Source organism: Jaculus jaculus, chromosome 8, assembly GCF_020740685.1.
Source record: "Jaculus jaculus isolate mJacJac1 chromosome 8, mJacJac1.mat.Y.cur, whole genome shotgun sequence".
Lineage (NCBI taxonomy): Eukaryota > Metazoa > Chordata > Mammalia > Rodentia > Dipodidae > Jaculus > Jaculus jaculus.
The window spans coordinates 4,710,946-4,736,946 of NC_059109.1; the positions used below are offsets into that span (position 1 = coordinate 4,710,946).

The 26,001-nt window shown below is 48.7% G+C and overlaps 1 protein-coding gene across 3 annotated transcripts in view; it reads left to right on the forward strand.

The window, feature by feature from the left end:
- The window catches only part of Mapk14 (mitogen-activated protein kinase 14), a 77,028-nt gene extending 51,570 nt beyond the window's left edge, over positions 1-25,458 (forward strand). The window contains exons 4-12 of one of the 3 annotated variants that reach the window (XM_004649545.2): positions 254-365; positions 1,720-1,749; positions 2,026-2,073; positions 2,920-3,034; positions 4,729-4,800; positions 13,556-13,635; positions 19,021-19,099; positions 21,157-21,330; positions 23,412-25,458. In XM_004649545.2, coding sequence (XP_004649602.1) covers positions 254-365; positions 1,720-1,749; positions 2,026-2,073; positions 2,920-3,034; positions 4,729-4,800; positions 13,556-13,635; positions 19,021-19,099; positions 21,157-21,330; positions 23,412-23,479 — 778 coding nt within the window. In that variant the 3' untranslated portion in view covers positions 23,480-25,458. Of the gene's footprint in view, positions 1-253; positions 366-1,719; positions 1,750-2,025; positions 2,074-2,919; positions 3,035-4,728; positions 4,801-13,555; positions 13,636-17,956; positions 18,037-19,020; positions 19,100-21,156; positions 21,331-23,411 lie in introns of those variants that run through there. The other 2 variants (XM_004649546.2, XM_012947580.2) reach the window with 2 other exon arrangements.
- Positions 25,459-26,001: the final 543 nt, after the last annotated feature.

The window sequence follows — 26,001 nt, forward strand, 5'->3', positions numbered from 1 at the left end:
AGCCCTGACATACCCATTCTCTCTCTCTCCCTCTTTCTCTTGTCAAATAAATAAATAAAAATGAAATATTTAAAATGGCTCTTTAGATTCAGTGGCAGATGGTGAAGTCCCCACTACGCAGTTGTTGAGTTTTTAGCTGTGGCTAGGGTTCTTAGCTTGGTGGCCCTTTCTTAAACTCTTTCGAAACTCCTGTGGGTAAGAACTTTCTTAAGCATCCTGGACCACAGTGTGACTACCTTTCATCTATCTCTAGGTACCTGGTGACCCATCTCATGGGGGCAGATCTGAACAACATTGTGAAATGTCAGAAGCTCACTGATGACCACGTCCAGTTCCTTATCTACCAGATCCTCCGAGGCCTGAAGGTACAGGATAACAACCGCCATGTTCACAGAGAGACCATAACTCATAACTGCAACAGATGGCCAGCCTTGGGTTTTGTGTGTGTATGTGTGTGTGTTTCCCAAGCCACAGATTATATTTCAGGCAGGTTTAAGTATGATAATCATCCCACCTTAGATACTTAAATATAAATATCTGAGTGATGATGACAGGGACTTTTTTATTGTTAAAAATGAAGCTAGAGGGCTGCAGAGATGGCTTAGCAGTTACGACACTTGCCTGTGAAGCCTGAGAACGCATGTTCCAATCTCCAGGCCCCACATAGCCAGATGCACAGTGGCGCAAGCGTGCAATGTCGCACATGTGCCACAAGGTGACACGCGCATCGGGAGCTTGTTCACAGAAGACTGAAGGTCCTGGTGTGTCCATTCTCTCTCAAATAAAAATTAAAAAAAAGAAAAAAGAAAGCTACCGCAAGAGCCTACCTCAAAAAACAACAACAATAACAACAAAAATCAATAATTTCAGCCAGCCATGGTGGTATGCACCGTTCATCCAGCACTCGGAAGGTGGAGGTAGTAGGAGGGTCACTGAGTCCAGGGCCAGCCTGAGACTACACAGTGAGTTCTAGGTCAGCCTGGGCTTGAAAACAAACAAACGAAAGAAACTCCCCATGCCTGGCTGGTCTTTACATTCCCTCCTAGTATTCAAGAGGCAGAAGCAGGAGGACTGCTGTGAGTTCAGGGCCACCCTAGTCTACTTAATAAGCCAGCTGGGCTGGCCTAGCTGCAGTGAGGCCCTGCCTCGAAAAGAAGCCTCTTCAAGGTGTAGGACTCCTTACAACGTGCTCCCTCCAGACACAAAATGGCCTGGATATCCATGACCTCAAAGTGCCTGACACTACCTACACAAGACCATCATAAGAGGAGGGAAAGAGCACGACATCAAAATACAAGAGAGACTGATTGAGATGGGGAGGGGATATGATGGAGACTGGAATTTCAAAGAGGAAAGTCGGGGGGAGGGGGGGTATTACCATGGGATATTTTTTATAATTATGGAAGATGTTAATAATGATTGAGAAAAAAAAAGAAAAGAAAAGAAGCCTCTTCAGAGAGGCTGAGTTAGGTGGGGAAGAGCAGATAGACTGTTTTGAAAGTGAAACAGCTTAGGGTCCAACATACGTCACCAGGCAGAACACGGGTTGAGAGTTCAAGCTGGCGGAGTTGGTGGCTGTGGAAATCAGTTTCCATAAACATACCTTGAATCTGGGGGGAGTCTCGGGGCAGTCCTCGCTGGCTCATGAAATGTGCTGCAAGATACGGCAGTGGGGAGTTGGAGATGACTTTCATTCAGCTGATTTTCCCTCTTTCACAGTACATCCATTCGGCGGATATAATTCACAGGGTATGTATTGTGACTTCAGTTACCATTATGTGGAGGATGTGGGTGGAGCTAAAAGAATGGCCTCTAGTGAGGATCTTAATCTTAATTTGAAATCATTGAAATCCTCATCTGTTGCTCGCTTTCAGCTTAGGCTGATTAAAGGAAGGGTTGTAAACTGTGCCTGCTGATGGCTAATGTGGCACCAGGGTGGTCTGTCTTAGGGTTATGTCCATTGTCTGCTGCCCGGGGGAGTTAGCCTGTGTCCTCACGTTCACCCTGTTCTCTGTTGCTCCCCAGGACCTAAAGCCCAGCAACCTGGCTGTAAATGAAGACTGTGAGCTGAAGGTGAGCACGGGCAGGCCGCTGGCCTGCGCTCCCCTGGGACGGGTGTTCGTTAGGTTGACCAGGCAGGCCCAGGAAGTGACGTATGAGCTGTGAATTTCCATTTGAAAATTCATTTCGCCCTTAGGAGTATCAGAAATGTGAACTGTAGATTTGAATAAGCTGTTCAAGTGGCCTCGAAAATGGCCTTGGATGTTTTGCTTTCATGTGAAAGAAAGTTAAATTAGAAAGGGAACATATTAATCTTAATAAAGGAAAGTTATTGTCTGAATGTCGAGTAAGCAGTCCTAAAGCAGTTATGATTGAATAGGTTCCTGAAAAGAAAAATGGTGGAAGCTTCCTCTCTTAGTCCTTCAAGTGAGATAAGTGAAATCATCCCTAACGGAGCAGGAGGCTCCAGAACTTTCTTGTTCTATTCATTCTTAAAATAAAACAACATGTAAGTACCACAATGATAATAATGGTTCCATCACTTCAGAACACTCCCTATGTCAACAGTCCTAAAGTTTGTTTGTTTGTTTTTTTCTTTTTGGTTTGTCGAGATAGATAGGTTCTCACTCTCACCCAAGCTGACCTGGAATTCACTATGGAGTCTCAGGTGGCCTCGAACTCACAGTGGTGATCCTTCAAGCTCTGCCTCCCGGGTGCTGGGATTAAAGGTGTGCGCTACCACGCCCAGCTTGGGACATTTCTTTTTGCTCATAACTTTACTTTTACGTGTACCGTTCGTGCTGTGCGTGAAGAGGAAAGTCCACTGACGGTGGCACACTGCCCTCTTCCGTACGGCAGCAGAGCCATCCCTGCGTGCCGTGCCCACCCTCTGCCTGTCTGGCTTCTCTCCTTCTTCAGATTCTGGACTTCGGGCTGGCTCGGCATACTGACGATGAGATGACCGGCTACGTGGCCACGAGGTGGTACAGGGCTCCCGAGATCATGCTGAACTGGATGCACTACAACCAGACAGGTGCCGCGTGTGTTACTATCTCAGCCTTGTCGCATGTGGGGGTGGGGGTTCCAGGAGAAAGGTGGGGTGCAGGAAATGTCTGTCTTCCCTCAGTGTTCTTTCTAGGTCACAGTAGAGAACAGTCTACTTGCTCAGATGAGAAAGTGAGCTTTTTTTTTTTTTTTTTTTGGTTTTACGAGGTAGGGTCTCACTGTAGCTCAGGCTGACTTGGAATTCTCTATGTAGTCTCAGGGTGGCCTTGGACTCACGGAGATCCTCCGACCTCTGCCTCCCGAGTGCTGGGATTAAAGGCGAGCACCACCACGCCCGTCTGAAAGTGGGCTTTTTTAATGGAACTGACTATGCATGTGTTGCGCACACATGTGGGGACCAGCGGAGGATATTAGACGTCCTTCTCTGTCATTCTTCTCTCTTATTTCCCTGATGAGACGTGATCTTACACTGAACCATAACCCCCTTTTTCAGTTAGACTGGCTGCCCAAGGAGCCACAGTGATCTTGACTCGTTCTTCCCAGTGCTGGGGTTGCAGCCACGCATAGTCATACCCCAACTTTTTATGTAGGTATTTATTTTTATTTTTTATGAGAGAGAGAATGAATTGGTGTGCCACTGCAATTGAACTCCAGATACATGTGCCACCTTGTACACATGTGCAATCTTGTACATGCGTCACCTTGTGCGTCTGTCTTATGTGGGATCTGGAGAGTCGGACATAGGTCCTTAGACTTCACAAACAAGCGCCTTATCCACTAAGCCATCTCTGCAGCTCTGTGTAGGTTTTTTTTAACGTAGGCTGTCATGCTTGCATAGCAACCATTCTTCAACACTGAGCCATCTCCTTTTTTATGTAACTGTCAAACTGCTTTAGCAGTCGGTCTGTATTTCTTTTGGTTTTCAGTGTAATTCTACCATAAGATACTGGGCTCATAATTTTAAACCCTCAGTATTAATTGGAAGAATCTATTGTTTTTGCCCCTTTGTGAACTTATGAACAGCTGCTTTTCTTCTCTTTCTTGCTCTGTCCTTTTTTGGGGCTGACCTAGACCTCACTCCATAGCCCCAGGCTGGTCTTGAACTCTTGAACTCAGGATCATCCTCCCACCTCAACCTCAGGGGAGTGCTGGTAGCAAAGGTGTGTGCCACAGACTTATTTCTTTGGCCTTAAGTGTATTTTGACTTAAACCTCCTGTGAAGGGTGTTGATTTTTTTTCTTTTTTGAAGTAAGGTCTACCAAACCCAGCAAAGTGTTTGTGTTTTTTTGTTTTTTTGCTTGTTTTGCCTTTTTTTGAGGTAGAGTCTCACTAAGCCCAGGCCGACTTCGAACTCACAGGGATCCTCTTAAGGGTGTTGATTTTGATAACCTTATTTATTTCTGTAAAAATGAGTATGATTATTGAACCTAGGTTGTCTTAAGTAATAATTTTACAGGTTTTTTTGGTTTGGGTTTTTTGGGTTTTTTTTCCGAGGTAAGGTCTCACTTTAGCTCAGGCTGACCTGGAATTCTCTATGTAGTCTCAGGGTAGCTTCAAATGATCCTCCTACCACTGCCTCCCGAGTGCTAGGATTAAAGGTGTGTGCCACCACGCCTGGCTGATTTTATAGATTTCATCCTCAGTGACAGTCACACGTGTGACAGATAATAATAATAATAATCATAATAATGACCTTGTATTCTTGCCCCTCTAATTTTGCAGTGGATATTTGGTCAGTGGGATGCATCATGGCCGAGCTGCTGACTGGAAGAACCTTGTTTCCTGGTACAGACCGTATCCTTTGCCAAGTTCTGGATTCTTGTTTCCCATCTGTATTCTGCTGTCATGGTTGTGTATTTCCTGTACTTATCTGTAGGGAAGGCAGTTTTTGCTTAGCTTGTCTTGCCTAGAAAGAGGCTTTATTTTTGTGAGGTGGAAAAACAAGCTTAAAAACTCCTCTACCTAACTGTGTGTGGTGACACACGTCTTTAATCTCAGCACTTAGGAGGCAGAGGTAGGAGGATCTCCATGAGTTTGAGGCCAGCCTGGGGACTACATAGTGAATTCCAAATCAGCCTGGATTAGAGTGAGACCTCATAAAAGAAGAAGAAGAAACCTTCCCTGCATACTTTTGCAGTGACTTCCTTGTTACATTCATCTTCTCACCACAGTTCTGAGACCCAAGTGAACTCCAGAGAAGTTCTAGACCCTGGTGATTAGTTGAGGCACAGCGGTCCAAACCCTCGCTGGGCCCAGCCAGCCGTCTGTAAGCCGAGAGGGGCTGTGCTCATTTGTTTATGTTCTGGAAAGACTCTCGTTGCTGGTCTGCTGACTCCTGTGTTTGTTGTTCAACAGCCAGCAGTAAATCAAGAAGCAAGAAGGTCACCCTGCTGTGGGGTTTCTGTTTCCCAGCACAACTTGGTCCCCAGTGAGAGCCAGCCTTCAATTAGCCCAGACCACCATCTAGCGTGTGCTTGCCATGTGCCCTTGCCCATCTGCCGGGTGCTCGAGTTGTGTTGCAATGCTGTCAGAATGTGGTTTGTTGAAACACTTATCATTTCCACTGGGGACTGGAAATGCTACAATGTATGCCTAAAAGTAGTTTCCAGGGATTTTTCTAGAACTCACTGAGTGTACTGTGTTGGTTTTCATTAGGCTCTTAAAATCGCCACCCCTGCTGCCGGGCGTGGTGGCGCACGCCTTTCATCCCAGCACTCAGGAGGATCGCTGAGTTCAAGGCCACCCTGAGACTGACTATATAGTGAACTCCAGATCAGCCTGGACTGGAGCGAGACCCTACCTCAGAAAAAAAAAACAAAGCGCCACCCCTGCTCAGTTGAGTCATATGTGGAGATCTGTGTGTGAGAGGTTGTTAGCCCCTTACCTACACTAGGTCATTGAGTTCGTAACCTAAATATCATGTTACTTGCTTACAGCTTGGGGTATACTTCTCCGTGACGGGGATGTCATGGTGTCCATCTCTGTATTCTAGGCTGACCCTTTTCTGGAACTCCTGCCCCTCAGGTTAGTTTCTCTGAATGTTGCTGGTCAGTCCAGACTCCTTCTGTAGGTCCCTTTGTTACTCCCCACACCTAGATATATTGGGGGGAGGGGCTTATTTTTACCTATTTGAGAGTGACAGAGAAAGAGGCAGATAGAGGATGGGCGCACCAGAGCCTCCAGCCACTGCAAAGGAAATGTGCTGCCCATGATGCTGTTCACCTCATGGTGTCCAGGAAGCAGAGAGACAAGGATCCAGGAGCAGCATGCCATTTAAGGGCACACACGCAGGGACCTGCTTCCTCCAAGCAGGCCCCTCTTTCTGAAGGGCTCGTCACCCAAAGAGCACCGCCAGCTGGGCACCTCACCTTCAGGGCATGAGCCCGCGGGTCCATTTAAGACCCAGGCAGTAACATTCCAGCCCTAGCCTCCAAAGACTTTGTTCATTTTGCAGCATAAAATACATTTAGTCCATTTCCAAGAGTCCCCAAAGCCTTCGGGGTTCCTGCATTTCTCAAAAGTCCAAGGCCAAAGTCTCCTTCCTCTGAGACTCAAGACAGAGTCTTAGCTGTGAGTTCCTATGAAAACCAGAAAACAACCAGGCGTGGTGGCACACACCTTTAACCACAGCACTCAGGAGGCAGAGGTAGAAGGATTGCAGTGAGTTTGAGGCCAGCCTGAGACTACATAGTGAACTCCAGGTCAGCCTGGGCTAGAGTGAAACACTGTCTCGAACCCACCCCCCCAAACCAGAAAACAAATTACATTGGCAGAGTAAACATTCACACTCTATAATGGGGACATAGGAAGGAAGAATTGGACCAAACAAAACAAGACTGAGCCCTGGCAGGGAAAACAGGAGATCCTGTACTTGCGTGAGCTTGGGCAGCCCCACTCCTGGCCTTGTTGACCGCCGCCCACATGGCCTCTCTCTCGACTGGGTCTTCTAACTGCCTGCCGCTTGCTTTAGCAGATATCCCACACTTGCCGGCACCTCACAGTTCCCGGGCTGTCTGTCCGCTGCATCCCCAGCTTCTTTCAGCTTCACGTGTCACCCTGAGAGCCTGCTGCAGGGGCACCCAGCCCTGCCGCATGCTGCCTCTCCTCCCAGGCGCAGGCTTCCATGACCCCTAACTCGCATTCTGTGTGCCTGCAAAACATGTGTTGGCGGTGCCAAGATTTGTTACCAACTGAGGCAGTTGGGCCTCTTCACACTTGAGGCCACAGTAGCTTCTGCGTGGCTGAGAATCATGGGGTGAGCCCTGGGGCACACAGCTTCCTATAACTTGATGCCTGAAGGTGCTCACTCTCCTCAAGGGAAAGTCTTCTCAGTACTTGGAGATCTCACTGGTTTCTGAAGTGCCCTCAGTTATCTTTCCTATTGTTCCTGTGCAAAATACTTATCTCTCTCTCCCTCTCTCTCTCTCTCTCTCTCTCTCTCTCTCCCCCCCTCCCTCTCTTTTGGTGGGTTTGTTTGTGGTTTTTAAGATTTTTTTTTTCCAATTTATTAGAGAGAATGGGCATGCCAGGGTCTCTAGCCACTGCTAACAAACTCCAGGTGCATGCCACCATGTGCTTCTGGCTTATGTGAGGTCTGGGGAATTGAGCCTGGGTCTTTAGGCTTTGCAGGCAAGTGCATTAACCGTTAAGCCACCTCTGCAGCCAAGGTGGGCGTGGAAGTTACTGTAAAGCTCAGGCTAGTCTTAGGCTCACATAGATCCTCCTGCCTTAGCCTCCCAAGTGCTAGGGTTTTAGGTGTGCCGTCATACCTGGCTTGGTTTCTTTTTAATGATAGTCATCTTTGTGTTGTTCCTTTGTTTGTTTGTTTGTTTTAAGGTACAGTGTCACCCTGGCCCAGGCTGATCTGGAACTCACGCTGTAGTCCTGGGCTGGCCTTGAACTCACAGTGATTCTTCCTACCTGTACCCCCCCTCGTGCTGGGATTAAAAAGGCGTGTACTGCCACGCCAGGCCTTATGTTACACATTTCCTTTTTTAAATTTATTTTTATTTGAGACAGTGAGAGTGAATGGGTGCACCAGGACCTCGAGCCATTGCAGATAAACTCCAAACACAGCCACCGCCTTGTGCACTTGGTTTACGTGGGACTTGGAGAATTGAACCTGGGTCCTTGGGCTTTACAGGCAAGCACTTTAGCTGCTAAGCTATCTCTCCAGCACAACGTTACATTTCTTTCTTTTTTTTTTTTTTCTCTCTCTCTCTGTCTTTCTTTCTTTTCTTTTTTTCTTTTAAGACAACCCTGTTGAGTTTTAGACTTAACCATGGGTGATCCTGGAGAAGCTCATTGAGTGCTGTCGTTTTTATTGAGGTAGCAGTGGAGTCAGGAAGTTCTCATCAATATTCTGTTCTTTCCTGGTTCTGATTTCTAGAACTCCTCTTTCCAGAACCCTGGAGAACATGCTGACTCCTCTGTGTCTAAGCTTGAATGGTGTGGGCTGCAGCCTGTTGGATTTTCCAGTGTTCCTAGTGGCTGAGGCCGTCTCCAGAGGGCCATCTTAGCGTTCTCTCCTCAGCTAATGTTTTCCTCGTTCATGAGTCATCAGTGCATTCGGAACAGATGGCTTTTGCTTCTAGATAAGAACCACATGATAGCACTTGCAGAAGAATTGCAGGCGCGTTTTATCTGTGCCGTCCAATATGATGGGTGACAGCCATGAGCCAGTGTGGTTATGTAACCTGGAGACAACTGAAAATTATTTTGTGGTTTTAAAAAAAATGGAAAATTTACCATTTTAACTTCTCTTGTAGTACAATGTCCATAACACAACCATTTTAGCTGTTATTTTTAGGTTTGTAATCTAATAGCACTAGGTACATTCATGATGCTGGGCAGTCATCACTAGCCTAGTGAAGGTCCTCCCTGAGCCTTGGCTGTGTAGTCACCAGTTCTGCCGTGGAGAGGAGGCCCCGCTCTGAAAGCCTGGCCGCCTGGTCCACCAGTGGAGCCGACGACAGAGCCTCATAGTAGAGGAGGGTGAGTGCCGGTTGTCTCTTCAGGTGCAATGAGCTCACCTCAAGTGCCAGTGCCCTTGAAGTGGTATCACTGAAGCTCAAGGAAGCCAGCAAAGGAGTGCCGTGGTCCTTCTGTCCTTTATGTACCCAGCACTGGTTTTTTCCAACCTGTCACAGCTGTGGCTTATTTTCTTTCCCTGTGTAATCAAGTAAATTTCCTTCATGTGTAAGTCCCCCATCCACGTGCCCCCTTTAGATGGGATAACAGTCCTCTTAGCACATTAGAGTCTCATCTGCCCCCAGCTGCTCCTCGGCCATCCACGGGCGACTCAGTGTGCGCAGTCAGCCCCTTAGCTCTGCTGTCTGCCTTTTCCTTAAAAAAATATATATATACATATATACACTTTAAAATGTATTGAGAGAGAATGTGTGAAAGAGGGAGAAAGAATGGACACAGCAGGGCCTCCAGCCATTGCAAACAAACTCCAGACACATGTGCTACCTTGTGTATCTGGTTTACGTGGGTCCTGGGGAATCGAGCCTGGGGCCTTTGGCTTTGCAGGCAAGCGTCTTAACTGCTAAAGCCATCCCTGCAATCCCTCCTTTCAGCTTTTGATCTTTTCTAGGCTTGTTGAGGAATACTTCAGACACTGCAAGACACTAGCCCAGTGATCATCTGTGTCCACTCTACCTAAACGCAGGATGTCAGTGGAGGCAGACTGCTGGGGTTTCCCTCACACGTTACCCCTGCTCTCAGTGGTTGATTTTGTGCATTTTTCTTCATGTGTAGGGTGGTTTCTTGTTTTTGTTTGTTTGTTTTTAGCTGCTGGGCTCAATTCTCTGGTCACCCATATGAAAGCAATATAGGCATTCATATGTAGCAACAAGAGACCCTGGTGTGCGCCTACGCACATGCGCAAATAAGCAAACAAGCCCACAGTGAACGTGCCTTCTACCTAGGGAAGAGTGGTCCGGCGCTTGTGCAGGGCGTGCGTTCTGACGCTGCGGGTGGCCGTCCTGCAGAGCCGCTTGGTGCTTCTCTGGCTCCACAGCCTTGCACCTGGTAGTGACCTTGTGCTTGCTGGTGCTGTTGGAAGACAGGCCTGTGTCTCAGTGATTCGCAGCTCTTGGTGACATTTGAGGTTCCCATGCTTCTCCTTCCTGTGGGGCGTCCATGATTTGTCTTGGATGTCGTGTGGTCGTTGCATGTATCACCTCTGCCCACAGCCCTTCCACGCTCATGGCGCTGCACGTGTGTGACTGTTTCGGTGTGGACACTTGAGACGGAGTGTCGAGGAACCTGGTTGAGCCCAGCATGTGAAATGCAGCCACTTTCTGGACTGCGTTTGTGTGTGTAAACTTCCATAGCATGGGATCACTCTGGGCCTTGAGGTCAGCGTGGAGGCGGAGAGGACTTGCAAAGGCTGTTGTAATATCCTGCAGTGCCATCGTTAGGTCAGCCAGGCCACTCGGGAGGATGTCGGGCAGGTGCTGCCTGCCCTCAGCACAGATCCAAACAACTAGAGAAAGGATTACAGGAACCCCTTGACCAGATGCCTTTCTGATTGTTTTTTAAAAATATATAGATAGATAGATGGAGTGAGTAATAAAGGTATAAGTAAATTACTGTCCCCCAAATAGGGAATTAATTCAAACTTAAGGCATCCAGGAGTTTCCAGGCACAGTGGTGTACACCTGTGGTCTTAGCACTTTGGGAGCTGGAGGCGGGAGGATCAGGAGTTCAAGGTCATAGTGAGTGTGAGGCCAGCCGAGGCTAAATAAAGAAATAAATACAAAGCCTAGGAAGTCTCCTTGGCAGTCAGAGCTCTGGGTGAGCTGAGAAGAGAGGCCTGGGTGCCGGCAGAGTGGAGCTGTCCTCCCGGCCGCTGTGATGAGGGCAGAGTGCGGTCCGGAGGGTGGGGACGAGGCGCAGTCGGGAGGATGGCATCCCGGGGGCCGTGGACCTGAGGCTGCGGAGCTGGGTGGTTCTCCAGGCTGCGGATGCTGCAGAAGTCTTGAAGGGCCCAGCCTGCTGGTGGAGCCAGGACTAGGAGGAGGGCCGAGTGCTCCTAGAGCTGGTCGGGATAAATGAGGACCCTTGGGAGAACATGAAACTCGATCTTCAAGTCATCAGTAAGCACTGGTGAGGAGATGTAAACTCAGCTGCTCTAGTTTGGTTTTGATGCACTCATTGGAAATCCGCCTGTTGGAGGGTTGGGAGTCTGCCTCCTCCCATGCTGTGCCTCCTGCTGGAGCTTCCTGAGGAGGGGGCTAGAGCTGTGTCAACTTAGTAAGCAAGGAAGATCCTTACTGGTTTTCATTAGAGTGGAGTTGGTCTGGTGACAGCCAGACCCATCTCACTTCCACTCTTGCTCTGTCCCCAGCAACATACCCTTTAAGAAGTGTTTTTTTCTAGCCAGGTGTGGTGGTGCATGCCTTTAATCCCAGCACTTGAGAGGCAGAGTGGGAGGATCACTGAGTTCAAGGCCACCCTTAGACTACACAGTGAATTCCAGGTCAACCTGGGCTACAGCGAAAACCTACCTCAAAAACAAACACATTAAAAAAGCTTCTCAACACATTGACCTAAAGAGCATGCCTGTTTTTGCCTTCTGCACTGACAAAATTTTCTACCATTCTTAATTCAGAAATAACATGGGGGCTTTGTTTCTCCTCCCTTAGTTTTTCTGTAGGACAGTTACTGGGTCTAGGGTGTCACTTGGTCCATCTTTTCTTAAGAGGCTGGATTAGTAAATACTGCAGGCTTTGTTTGTGAAAGCAGCTATAAACTGTATAAACAAATGGGCCTTACTGCATTCCAGTCGAGCTGCATGTATAAACCAGACAGCAGGCTGCGGTTTGCTGAGCCCTATCTAGAATTTTTTTCCATTTAAGCAGATTTCATATCTCAAAAAAAAAAAATAAAATAAGGCAAGATGCCAGCCATCTTACTGCGTAAGTGATTCGTGTGACTTAGGCAACTTTGGCTTTTCAGTTAGGTTGTCTGTTGTCTTGCTGTATGTGTGTAATCAATCATCTGCAATATGGAAGTATTCTCCTCTGTCCTGCTATGTCTGTTTCTTAAATACCTTGTGTGCCTCTTATCTACCAGATTTAAGCAGAATATTGGGGAGAGAAGCCAGGTCTATTGACACACATCTGTCCTGCCAATACCTGTGAGGTTGAAACAGGAGGGTCCTGATTCTGAGACTAGCCTTAAGCAAGACCCTGTCTCAGACACACATGGATGAGGAATGCTGTGACTCCTGACCTCATTCAGGCCTGTGGAAGTGACGGCAAGCGCACAGAGTAGTCCTTGCCTTCACACCAAGACATTGTCAAGCATGGTGCCGGAGAGGGGACGAGGCGTGGATCTGTGCTTGTGCAGTGTTGGGAGATTTAGGTTGGCCCCTCCAGTTGAGAAGGAACTAACCCCGAGAAACCTGACAGGGTCATACAGTCCTCTCTCTTCCCTACCCCGTTGTCAGCATAGTTGTGGATAAGCTATTTTGATCTTCAGAAAATATTAGGCACTATTTTTTCATCAGATATTTTCCTCTTCTTTTAACTTCCTTTTTAGGCAAGAGTACAAACAATAAAAACAAGCTTTGTTTTGATCTTTCAAGGTAGTGTCTTGCACTATCCCAGACTGACCTGGAATTCACTATGTAGTCTCAGGGTGGCCTCGAACTCACAGCGATCCTCCTACCCCTCCCTCCCGAGTGCTGGGACTAAAGGCGTGCGCCACCATGCCCTGCCCAGTAAGTGTTCTTATCTCCTGGCTGGTGCACACACATCCGTTCTGGGTGCCCATCAAGGTGTTGACTAAAGAATAAAGCAGAGCCTTCAGGGTGTGTGAGGTTTGTTAAGCGTTCATGAGGTTGAACCTGGCGTCTTCAGGTGTACTGTGCCACTCTTGGAAGGACCCAGAATGGCACAGTGCCCTCTGCCGGCTGACTGTCCCTCATGTGCTCCTTGTAGTGTAGCTTGTGGGCGTGGGGGAGACCTCCAGAGGGCAAGCATGAGTGGGCTGGCTCTTCAGATCCTAGCCGGGCTCCCAAATGTCACATCACAAGCTCGTTGGGCCGCCTCCGGGGAATAGTCACAAGTAGACCACACGTAACGCTCGCACTCTGCTGCTGCTCTGCCCGTAGCCCTCTGCCAGCCAGTGGAGTCCTCGGGACGGTGCCGGGACTCGGTGTCCTGGGCGACTGGAGGGCGGGTGCGGGGTGTGCCTGCAAAGTAGCTGGAGCCCGTGTGTGCATCCACAGATTTTGGCAGCTAAGACACGGCTCAAGTGCTTCGTTTTCCTGGTGTATGATGTTGACAGATACCCAAAACGGATCTAATGCATGCGTGCCTGTGTGCGTGTGTGCATGCGTGTCCCTTGTACAGGATGAGCATATCCTGCTCTTTGTACAGAAGCCCAGCCTAGAACAGATTCACCACCTTGGCTTTATTTGGGAATTTTCATTTTTGTTGGGGTGTTTCATTTGTTTCTGTTTTATTTTTGCTTGTTACTGTTTGTTTTTCATTTTTATTTTGTCCCAACATTTTCCTTTATAGTCCACCATTAGATATTGATCAGTTGAAGCTCATTTTAAGACTCGTTGGAACCCCAGGGGCTGAGCTTTTGAAGAAAATCTCCTCAGAGTCTGTGAGTTGACGCTTTGATGTAATCCTCTCTCCTGGTGGGAGCCTCTGCCTCCTGCTGCATCATTCTGTACTCTACACTGGTGTGTGTGCACACGAGTGTGCGCGTGTGCACGTGCCTGCTTCCATGCATGAGTGTGTTTTGTTCTCTCTTTATCTCGGTGTGGACTTAAGATCATGGGGGCTCCTGTGAGGCGATTGTATTCCAGTAAGCAATGCAGTTTGAGGGCTCAGCAGTTAAGTGTGCTTCCTGTGCAAGCAAGAGGGCCTGAGGGGCTGTGAGACCTCCCAGGTTGGAGTCTCCAGAAACCCACTTCTAAACAGCTGGGCAGCAGGCCTGTAACCCCAGCCCCGAAGGGGAACAGAGACCTAGGGATCGCTGGAGCTTGCAGGGAAAATAGCCCATTCCAGGATCAGGAAGAGGTTGTGGCTCACATGAGAATGAGCAGAAGTGTGTTGGATCAGCACACCCAACATTCTGCTCCAGCTGCCACGTATGAGCGCCCCTCGCTATAGACAAGCACGCGCGCGCATACACACACACACACACACACACACACACGGGGGGTGGGGGCTGGATTCTAGTTCATTCCAGAAGGTTAATGCTGAGTCTGCGTCCCTGTCCCAAGCTGACGTCATCTGGTTCACCAGCTCTGCTCTTCTTGCTAGGCTGCGTCCATCTCGGAGCGGAGCGAGCCGGGCTTCAGCGCACGCTGGGCTGGCCTCTGCCCCCACCAGTGCCTTGTCTGCACGCCGCTGCCCCGTGGAGCCCTTAGAACCTCTCCCCACACCTTAGACCACTCTGAGGAGCTGCCTCCACCCCGAGGCCCCGGATGCACAGAGTGTGGCCGTGGGGCCTTCCTGGGACACGACAAGTGAATAAGCCGAGAAGCGCTCTGGAGTTCACGCAGTCCTGCCTCTAGGGGCTTAAGTGAGGCCCTGCCTGTGCAGGCTGCTTTGGCTGCTTTGGCAGTGATTTCCTGCTATTGGTCACTTTCTGGGGCCAGTAACGTGAAAGAGGCTGGGAAAACAAGAACTTCCTCCCATTTCCCCTCAGGGAGACCAGCTGCTGTGGAGCCAGGCCCCGGCTGTGTCTTCCTAAACTCTCCTCCCTCCCAGCACCTGTGACAGAGGCCCTTGTCCAGGTGGGGAGGCGGCAGGCAACTCGAGGTAGACAGGAGCAGTGAGTTTAGCTCTTCTTGCCTCCCTGACAGAACAGCAGATGAGGGTCACCATGCTTGACAAAGCAGAATAGCTTTTGAGTTTCCTCCCTGAGGGGTGCTAGTCCTATTTCGTTGTGTTTCGTTGACTTGTTTTAAACGAGGAAGCAAAACTAAAGAGAGCCCATGTCTTTCACTGAGTCACTTGGCAGGGCTGATGTGGCTTCCAGAACCAGGACCTAGTTATTGGCTCACGTGGGAATGCTTCTGACCACAGTGTAACCTGAAGAGGGACTTTCTGAAACTGAAGCCGGCTTGTAGAAAATCAGCATTAGCTAGGCGCGGTGGTGCATACCTTTAATTTTAGCACTCAGAGAGACAGGTAGAAGGTTGCTGTGAGTTTGAAACCAGCCTGAGACTAATTCCAGGTCAGCCTGAGCTACTTTAAAAAAAAAAAATTAAAAATTAAATAAAAAAGGCCAGGTGTGGTGGCGCACACCTTTGATCCCAGCACTTGGGAGGCAGAGGTAAGAGGAGAATTGCCATGATTTCGAGGCCACCCTGAGACTACATAAGAGAACTTCAGGTCAGCCTGAGCTAGAGTGGGATCCTACCTCAAGACCACACACCCACGGGAGAGAGACAGAAAGAGAATCAGAGCCTTTTCTAGCTGGGCATGGTGGCACATGCCTTTAATCCCAGTACTTGGGATGCAGCAGTAAGATTGCTGTGAGTTCAAGGCCAGTGTGGAACTACAGAGGGAGTTCCAGGTCAGCCTGGGCTCGTGCGAGACCCTACCTTGAACAAACAAAAAGATACACATTTTCTTATAAAATCCTGGCTAATAAGAGGACAGGGCTGGGCAGGAGCTCAGCTGGTTGGTGGATAGGCTGGTGAGGCGGAGCAGGCGTGTTCTTGGGGACCGGGAGCCGGCTGATGGCAGCTGTCACTGCCCTGACCCGTCCCCGCTGTCCTGTGGAGGTGTGCTGTTCAGCACAAGTTCTGGAACATATACTGTGTAAAACAGTACATTAACCAATCACTAACCCATCATTTACCTTTAAGAAAGAGGCAAGAATGGGTGTCCCTTATCTCAGGTGGAATGGGGCATGCAATGCATTTCAGCAGAAGGAGCCTTTTTCCTACATAACTGTGGTAAATGGGTAAAAGTAGTTTAAAAGTTTGAGCAAGGTTAATGTTCATGACACCACCTAGTCCTTATTATCTTGCAGTGTTGGGTATGCTGGGCACACCTGAAACCCCAGCATTTGGAAGGTAGAGAGGCAGGAGGATTGAATGTTTGGAACTAGGTGAGGCCACATCATAGGGCACGGTCCCACAAATGAGGGCTGGGGACACTGGAGTGGCAGGGCCTTGTGTCCACAAGCCTCTGGGTTCACCCCAACTCTGCCAGGAGGTGGGGAGGCCAAGGACAGATGCAGAAATAGCAAAACCAGGTGAGTATGCAGTTCATCGATTTTAAGAACTAAACAAGAAAAGCATTAGTGGAGAGCAGAAAGAGTGAGCTGACAGCGCGGTGACTCCTGGACAGCAGCAGAGCCGCGAGGCCGCGAAGGACAGCGAGCCGGGGCCTGCCGAGCAGGGAGCGCGGAGGTGGGCTAGAACGAGGCGGAGTTCGTGGTCACAGTGGAGGCGTAATTCATCTGATTGGTATCCTAGTGCCTAGATTAACCAGTGGGGGAGAAATACAATATGAAGGAAGCAAATGCCTGTCTCGTATTTTCTCTAGAAATGGAATCTTCCCAACCTGACCAGAAAGGAATCTAATCACCCATTGGAAACAGACCAAATCAGAGCCTGTAGTGGCAAGAGATGGCAGAAAGGAAGTGAGATGGCAGGACGCTGGCTCTTAAAGCCTAGCTGAATCCTGCGCTGGCTGGTTGATCGTGGGCATGCCCAGCAGTCAGGTGACCACCAGAGTCCAGTTCTGAGGGCGAGCTGGGTGTGCAGCCCAGTTCTAATTCCTCCATGCAGGAGGTGGAGGCAGGGGGGTTCGGGAGTTGAGGGTCATCCTTGGGGAATTCCAGGCCAGCTTGGGGTACATGAGGCCTATAAATAAATAAATAACTAAATAACACAGTGGGTATACTTTAAAACGACCAAGAAAAAAAAAGGGTTTGTTGCATTGCATTGAAGATTTTAAAAATGTTGTCCCAGTTTCTCTCAAAGGGTACACCCAATAAGCTGGCAGTTCTATTTTGGACATTGTGGGATTTATAATTTGGAAATTGCGTTAATATTGATGGCATGGATCTAAAAAAAAAGCCGGATGTGGTGGCACACACCTTTAGTCCCAGCACTGGGGAGGCAGAAGTAGGAGGGTCGCTGTGAGTTCAAGGTCAGCCTGGACTAGAGTGAGACCCTACCACAGAAACCAAGAAGAAAAAGAAACCAAATTTGAAGTAGGATTGATTGAGGAAACTCTTGCAGCCTTGCCCCTGTCCGATTGGCGTGCTTTCTCCGAGCTGCTTGTTGAGCGAGGCTGGAGTCCTCGGTCAGGGGCTCTGCGGGGCGTCCCCGTGCTGTGTATCCCGCTGTCTGTCAGCTGCCCGGGCCTTGGGCCTTTGCCCCCGACCTTCATGCCTGGCCCTTCTCTCTCCCTCGCGGGTGCTTTCTACAAAAATGCACTGCTACCAAGTCTCTGAAACACAGCGTTTGTTACTTACCAGCCCACACTCCCACCTGTGTCTGGAGGGTGGGGCCTTCAGACAGTTAATGTCTTCCTTGAGTGGATGTCACTCACTTACTGTTCCAAAGTTTAGTCAAAATAGATTGTTCTCAATCTGTTTTTGCTCCCCCTCCCCCAGGCAAATGGGTTTTTGAAAATAGATCTCTGGCTGGCATCCTGGGTCAAGGAGCAACCAAGTTCCCAGGAAGCCTGAAACCCTTTGCTTGGAAGACAATAGTCAAGCCAGAGAAAGTTAACTTACTAATCCGCATGGCCATCCTGCGGCCACGTGCCTGGTGCCTCCTGCCACTCACCACGCATGCTCTAACACGCAGCCTTGGGCTCTGGCTTGGGGTGGCTGGGGTTGCGTTTTGTTTTGTTTTGTTTTGTTTGGGGTGTCTTTGACATTTTTATGAATGATGAAAGTTACAGTTCGCACTGTGTGTTTAACAATGCCCCTTGACTAGGCATCTAAGACATTAACCAGCTTCAGCAGATCATGCGTCTGACCGGGACGCCCCCTGCTTATCTCATTAACAGGATGCCAAGCCATGAGGTGAGAGCAGAGACGGCCGGGAATGGCTCCCTCAGCAGGCCGCGGTCTTGTTGTGTTGCTTCTGTATCACTGACACAGTGTTCACGTTCGCTGAAGGCTTAGCATGTGCCTCGAGGTCCACTGAGTCAGGGACTGTCTGCATGCTGCCGCCAGACCCTGGCGCTCAGGATCAAATGCCATCCAGTCTGTGGCGACAGTTCAGCATAGGCTTGTAAACAGTGGTGTTCCCTTGGATTCAGTTTATGAACCTGTGCTTAAGGGGCTGTGTGACTTCATCACGGGTGCAGACAGCTCAGCTCAATGGCCTGCTTTCCTGGTCATCTGTCATCCCGCACACCCAGTATCTATAAAATACCCCGTGCTGAGGGGCGTGCTGTAGTTAAAGCAAAACCCCAGGCATGCAGGGTAAATGTGAGCCCTCGGTAGGTAGTAACGTTCTCTGACCTAGCTCCAGGTGACAGTGGGCAGGGGCACTCTTAATTCCCGGGGGAGTCAGGCTAGTGCCCAGGGCCCTCCACAAAGTCACTTCTGCTTCAGCGCCGCTCTCCTGACGCTCTGTCTTACTTACCTGCGTTGAGAGGACGCTTTCCTGGGTGAGGCAGGTCTTCCACTCCTCCTTTTCATCCACGTGGTCAAGTACACATGACGACAGCCGTGTACATGTCCAGTTCCTGTAACTGGCTTCCAATCTGAATGAGTCCCCACTGCTCCTCTGTGCCAGATTGAGCAGGTTAGGAGCTGTCTCAGGAAGGGCCCTTCTGAGCCTACGAGCATTAATTCTTGTGAAACGCGCCTGAAACCACAGGCAAAGGGAACGAGGTCAGGAGAGGAGAGAGTGGAGGTCAGAGAGGCGGCCTTACCTAACATCAGTCGTTAGTGTCACGTTGGGACGGCGTCGTCGGTTCCCTCGGCTCCTCAGCAGGACCCAGGTGGGGGGGAGCAGCACTGTTGAACAGAGTCGACCTGAAAACCTTGCTTTTACAGGCAAGAAACTACATTCAGTCTCTGACCCAGATGCCGAAGATGAACTTTGCAAATGTATTTATTGGTGCCAATCCCCTCGGTAAGTCGTGCCGTCCTCATTTTGTGACATTACATGATCATGACAAACTGTGGCTTTGAATAGAGGTTTTTGATTAAAGAGGGTATCATTTAGTAATTCTTGAACATGATAAATATGACGTTTACCGTCTGTGTTGGCATTGTTCCTTTTTTTTTTTTTTTTTTTTTTTTTTTGGTTTGTCGTGGTAGGGTCTCATTCTTGCCCAGGCTGACCTGGAATTCACTGTATACTCTCAGGGTGGCCTTGAACTCACAGCAATCCTCCTACCTCTGCCTCCCGAGTGCTGGGATTAAAGGCGTGCGCCACCACACGTAGCTTGTTACTTGTTTTAAAAAAAAAAAAAAAACTACACAACTGGTTTGTATATTTATATGGTCACAGAATTTGATAGAGGGAATGAGCTAGATATAGTGAAAAAGTAATGGGGAGATTAGGACTTGTGAGACAGGAAGAAAGAGGTGCAGAAGAAAGCCTGTGGCTTGCTCACATCTGCTGTGGATGGATGGCATTCCAAGCCGAGGACAGAAACAACGGGAAAACAGACGGCTGTCTAGTGGACCCCTCCCAGTATGCTCTGGCCTGCTGACCGCTGCCCAGCACTGCAGTAGGAGGGTCACTGTGAGTGAGTTTGAGGCCAAAATGAGAATACATAGTGAATTCCAGGTCAGCCTGGGCTAGAGCGAGACACTACCTCAAAAAGCTTAAAAAAAAAAAAAAGGCTTGTAGTGATGGATGGCTCAGCAGTTAAGGCACTTGGCCTGCAAAGCTTAAATACCCAGATTTGATAAGATTTGATAACTTAGTACACACATAAAGCCAGATGCACAAAGTGGCACATATATTTGCAGTGGCTGCAGCCCCTGGCACACCCATTCCTTCTCTCTCCTTGCAAATAAATAAAACATTTTTCTAGGTAGGGTCTCACTCTCGCTCAGGCTGACCTGGAACTCACTGTGGAGTCTCAGGGTGGCCTCAAACTCAGTGATCCTCCTACCTCTGCCTCCCAAGTGCTGGGATTAAAGGCAAGCGCCACCATGCCTGGCTAAATAAAACATTTTAAAAAATTAGTCTAACTCTGTTTTGGGGGGGAGAAGAGTTTTAGGTGTCTCAAAAGCTTGTTTAGGTCACACAGCCTAAAAGATGTCCCCATTCTCTGGAACCTTGACATTTAAACACTGAAAAGCACCAGATGCCAGTAGTCAATCTGGACCACTCGTGGGGGAAGAGAGGCTGTGGCTCAGTGCCGCCCTGCTTGGAGTCCAGACATGCCTGGCCGCCCATTGCTGAGCAGTGATGTCACAGGGCCTTCCCACTGCAGAGCATGTGTGTTGCTGATCCCACACTTGGCCCAGCTTGTTACCGGGTAGCATGCCAGTCCCAGAATGCACATGCAGCTTAAGATGGATTGCCCTGTGCTCTTAGTGTGTCGGGGACATGTGCTGGGACCCTCGAGAAATCTTCATCTTGTTGCTTCTGATCTTCCTCATCTGTGTGTATTGATCATGAGGATGTACTACTGTTCACCCTCTGGTAGCAAAGGCTCATCCTGTGATCCGTGTAAACCAGTGGTTTTTCAAGGTTTTTCGAGGTAGGGTCTCCGCTAGCCCAGGCTGACCTGGAATTCACTATGTAGCCTCAGGCTGGCCTTGACCTCACAGCGATACTCCTACCTCAGCCTCCCAAGTGCCATGCCCAGCCCTTTTTTATTTTTGAGATCGGGTCTTACGTATCCCAGGTTGGCCTACAACTCACTATGTAGCTGAGAATGACTTTGAACTACTGGCCCCCCTGCTTCTACCTCCCAAGTGTTTGGGGTTATACAGGCTTGTACCACACCATACCTGTTTGTTTGTTTTTAATGTAGTACTGGGTATCAAAATAAGTAAATACGTATTTTAAAGCATACCAAGTGCATGCGCGTAGAGGGGGAGAGACATAGGAGAGAACGGATTGTATGCTAAGCAGATGTTTAGAGTATTCTTGGGTAACTCGTAGCTTCTGCATAGTTTCCTGTAACATGAAAAGCTCTGTTTTTCCTTCCTCTCTATTGCTGGCAGCTGTGGACTTGCTGGAGAAGATGCTGGTGTTGGACTCAGATAAGAGGATCACGGCGGCCCAGGCCCTTGCACATGCCTACTTTGCCCAGTACCATGATCCTGACGATGAGCCAGTGGCCGATCCCTATGACCAGTCCTTTGAAAGCAGGGACCTCCTTATAGATGAGTGGAAGAGTAAGTCTGGAAGGCAGGGTTAATATGGGCCTCGAAAACTATTTTAAGAGAGTTTTGTATTTTGAATGGCTGTGTAACCAATCAAGCTTTGTTTACTCGAGAGAAAGAGAGAGATATAGAGAATGGGCACGCCGGGTCCTCCAGCCACTGCAAAGGAACTCCAGACACATGCGTCACTTTGTGCATCTGGCTTTGTGGGTACTGGGGAATGAACCTGGGTTCTTAGGCTTTGCTGTCAAGCACTTCAACTACTTAGCCATCGCTTCAGCCTCTCAAAAACTTACTTTATTTTATTTTATTTGGGTTTTCAAGGTAGGGTCTCACTCTAGCCCAGGCTGACCTGGAATTCACTATGTAGTCTCAGGGCGTCCTTGAACTTTTGGCGATCCTCCTACCTCTCTGCAAATCTTTCTGGGGGGCTGGAGGGATGGCTTAACAGTTGAAGCACTTGCCTGCCAGGGCCAAAGGACTCTGGTTCAGTTCCTCAGGACCCACATAAGCCAGATGCACATGGCAGGGCATGCATCGGGAGTTTGTTTGCAGTGGCTAAAGGCCCTGGCACACACATTCTCTCCCCACCCTCAAATAAATAAAACTTTTTTTTTTTTTTAATTTTTCCTGGGCCAAAAGCTATGGGAAAAATTTTAACTTCTGAATGGCAGCTGGGTGTGGAGGTACACACCTGTAATCCCAGTACTTGGGAGGTGGAGGCAGGAGGATCAAATTTCAGGGTTTCACAAAACTTTATTATCACTGTGCTGCCCACTATTATATATAATAGATAGCTGAAACATAAACCAAATATTTTATTTTTAATGTAAAAAATATCAAATTTAGCTTTATTAGCATATTTTAGCAACTTTGAAGTAAATATGAACTTTTACTTGATTTTGAAATAATCTCCGCTTGGGCCCATATGATAGCTAGCTATCTTGAATGTTAGAAGTATGGGATTTGAATCTAATACGAATATATTAATAGAAAAATGTAATTTTTTACTGCCAAATCGATACTAGTATTTGAATTAGTCATATTTTGGAACCTATAAACGTGATTACAGAAATGTGGTCCCCTGCCATGATATGAAGTTGCAAATCAGTGGGAATGGAGTAGACCTTGAAGAGTGTAGAGTTCATTGCTCTCCTTGTTCTAGAAGCCAGAATTTTTCTATCCCTACCCCCTAAAAAAAAAAATCTATGTTGAGCTACGTGGGTTTTGTTTTTATTAACTTGAGGTCATTCTAAATGCCTTATGTAGGGTTTTCGCATGCCCAAGTGTCCCCGACAGTGCTCTTTGCAGCGGGGCGAGGGTGGGGCGCACAATAAAGATCATCGGCTGTGTCCTGAAGAAAAAGTTCCTTGGCTCAATAGAGTGTTTGAGGTCAGCCTGGGCCACATGACACCTCTGCGATCATGTGCACAAGGCATATGCAAGTACACACACACACACACACATGCACACACATGAAAACAAACAGTCTGGGGAGATAGCTCAGTGGCTCAAGGCGCTTGCTTGCAGAGGTTGGTGGCCTACGTTCAGTTCTGCACCCACACACATAAAGTTAGATGGGCATTGGTTTGCAGCAGCAAGAAAGCCTGGCATGCGTGTGCACACATATACACACGCCTGCATGGACAAGTGAAACAAATCTTTAAAAAATAGGGAAGCAGGGCTGGAGAGATGGCTTAGCGGTTAAGCGCTTGCCTGTGAAGCCTAAGGACCCTGGTTCGAGGCTTGGTTCCCCAGGTCCCACGTTAGCCAGATGCACAAGGGGGCGCACGCGTCTGGAGTTCGTTTGCAGAGGCTGGAAGCCCTGGCGCACCCATTCTCTCTCTCTCCCTCTATCTGTCTTTCTCTCTGTGTCTGTCGCTCTCAAATAAATAAATAAATAGGGAAGCAGTCAGCAGTGGAAGGGAAGAGGAGCGGTGGTTTTTGTCAGTGTGCCCTTGAACTCCTGTGTGGCCCTGTGCCGTGTTGCACACAGGTGGCAGTAGCACGGATGGGAGGGAGGATCGTGGCGTGCCTGGCAGCGTACAGAGTCATTCCATCTCCCGCTTCTGTCTTTTCCTTCGGATCGCTAGGCCTGACCTACGATGAAGTCATCAGCTTCGTGCCGCCTCCGCTCGACCAGGAAGAGATGGAGTCCTGAGCAGCCGGCGGCTTCTGCCGGTCCCGCGTCACTGTGAGGGGAAGGCCTCTCCATGGGAACTCTCCAAATATCATTCAAGTGCCTCTTGTTGAAAGATTCCTCCATGGGGGAAGGGGTGCACGTGTGCATGTGGATTGCGTGCGTGCGAATGTGTGTGTGTCTGTCTGTCTGTCTCTCTTTGTGAACAGTCATGAGCATACTATGAGCTGTGGTCACAGTGACTTCACACAGAGCTGCGGCTGCTCCGTGGCGGCCCCTGCGCTTGCCCTCCCAGTTGGTGCAGGCCGACGCCAGCTGCCCTTTTGTTCAGCGCCCCCAACCCCAGCAACTACCTTCGCCACCTCGGCGGTTCCCGTGTCTCCGCTTTGACCACGCAGCACAGCGACACAGGCCAGCTCCGCGCGTGACCTGCTGAGCACGGGCCTCGGAGCGCAACAGGTGTGTTTGAAACTGTAACTCTGTTTGTGCCTTAAAAGGAGAGAAGGGTGGTTTCCAAACCACAGCTGGTGGCATTCTGAGCCGGGCAAGGGCACAGGGCTGTCGGACAGTCACTTGAGAGCCTGAAGAAGCGAGGCAGCCCTCGGGGGCAGCCAGGTGTGCCTGTGTGTGTGTGTGTCTGTGTGTCTGTGCACGCGCCCCCAGCCCAGGAGTGGGCGCTGTCTCTGCTGACCCCCATCGCCGAGGTTCCACGGCCGCGCGCTTCCGTGTTTCTATCTGCAGCCCTCGTCCTCTTCTCTTCCACAAGCCCTGGGCCAGGCGAGGGTGCCCATGACTTCGTGGGCACTTCCGATGTGCATCGCCTCTGACGAGGCTGCAGGCAGGTGTCCAGCCTCTGGGCCCAGCGCTCCTCTGTTGAACACAGGTGAAACCCCAGGTGCTTTTGCTGTGAAGCCATGAAGAGATATGGAGCAGGATGACCGCGTCTCACTCTTGCCATTGGATTTTTCAGTAAACTTTTTTTGGGGGGAGCAAGCATGGGAAAGTCAGGGCCTTTCCCAAGGGAGCCCCAACCTCGGAAATCCACTTGTTCTCTTAACTTCCAATAACCAGCGCTAAGAAATGCTGAAAGTCAAGGTGAAAAACAAAAGCTTATGAGGCTGGAAACTCCCTTTTCTCCAAATATGACTGTTTGGAAACAAAAAAGGTCACAAGGTGTCTTTTCCTCTGGGGGGAGAAAAGATCATTTTGGCAGCTTCACACTGATTGATTTCTTGGTCTGGGTTTGGGGAGAAAATTTCGTCTCAGAATTTTGTATATTGTAGGAATCCTTTGAAAATATGGTTCCTTCTGATGGGGAGAAAGGGCAAATTATTTTAGTATTTTGTAATTTCACCTTTGTAAAGATGAAATATCCTCAGGGGTGGAGAATTGTTTGCATAATTTTCTGAATTTCAGGCATTTTGTGGTGTGCGAGGGCCCATACATTTAAGCCTTTTGTGTCATAAGAAAGTGTTAAGCCAATTCCAGTGTTGTTGGCTATGTGACAAAACTTGTATGTAGACCAAGGTGTCTCCACTCGATGTGAGCACAGTGAAGCCCAGGCTCGTCAGCTAGAGCTCCAGGGAAGCAGGCTGATGAAGCCACCTCACCTCCGTTTCTGTCACCTTGAAGGAAAGGGAGTGGAAAGGCCTCATCTCCTTGATATGCAATTCAAACCCTCACCGTCCGCAGCAAGATGAATTCTGTCAGCCATGTCTGGTTATGAATGCGAGTGTGATTGCCTGCAGAAAGACTGCTCCGAATATTTTATTGAAAGAAGTCTTTGCACATGTGACCATATTGTGTTAGGAGCCACGTGCTTGGGAGCCTGGACTCTTAAGCTGGAGCGTGCCGAAGAGCTCCCCGTCTCTCTGAACAAGGAGACCAGGGTGAGAGGAAACTGCTATCTTGTTTGTATTCATGAACTTGGCTATAATCAGGTATGCCATAGGATGTCAAATAATACCACTGGTTAAAATAAAGCCTATTTTTCAAATTCAGTGAGTTTCTCAAATTTATTGTTTTTCTCAATTTTTATTTGGTTGGTGGGTTTTTGGTTTGTTTGGTTTTTTCTCAGTAGGGTCTCTAGTGCAGGCTGGCCTGGAACTCAAGTGTATTGCTATGTGTGGGTGTGAGAGTGGGATGGGGTCAGGAAACAGGTACAAGGCTTTTTGTGTAGCTGCAACAAGTCTGACATTTTCAGATGGTTTAGAATGATCAAAAGGGAGAGATTTCTGTAGCATGTGAAACTGATGTAAAATCTAAATGTTGGTGTCCATCAATAAAGTTCTAACCGCATGTGACGACCCTCACTTGTTAACATGCTATTCAGGGCTGCTTTTGTGCTGCGTTGACAGTTGGGTGACTTGTGACAAAGACCACGTGGTTTGCAGAACGCAAGCTGTTTACCATGTGGCCCCTTTAAAGGCTCTTTATGTGAAATAAACTTCCTTTCAGTTTACATATTCTAAAATTATAAAGGTATATGTTTTATTTATTTATTTATTTATTTATTTATTTATTTATTTATTTATGGGAGAGAG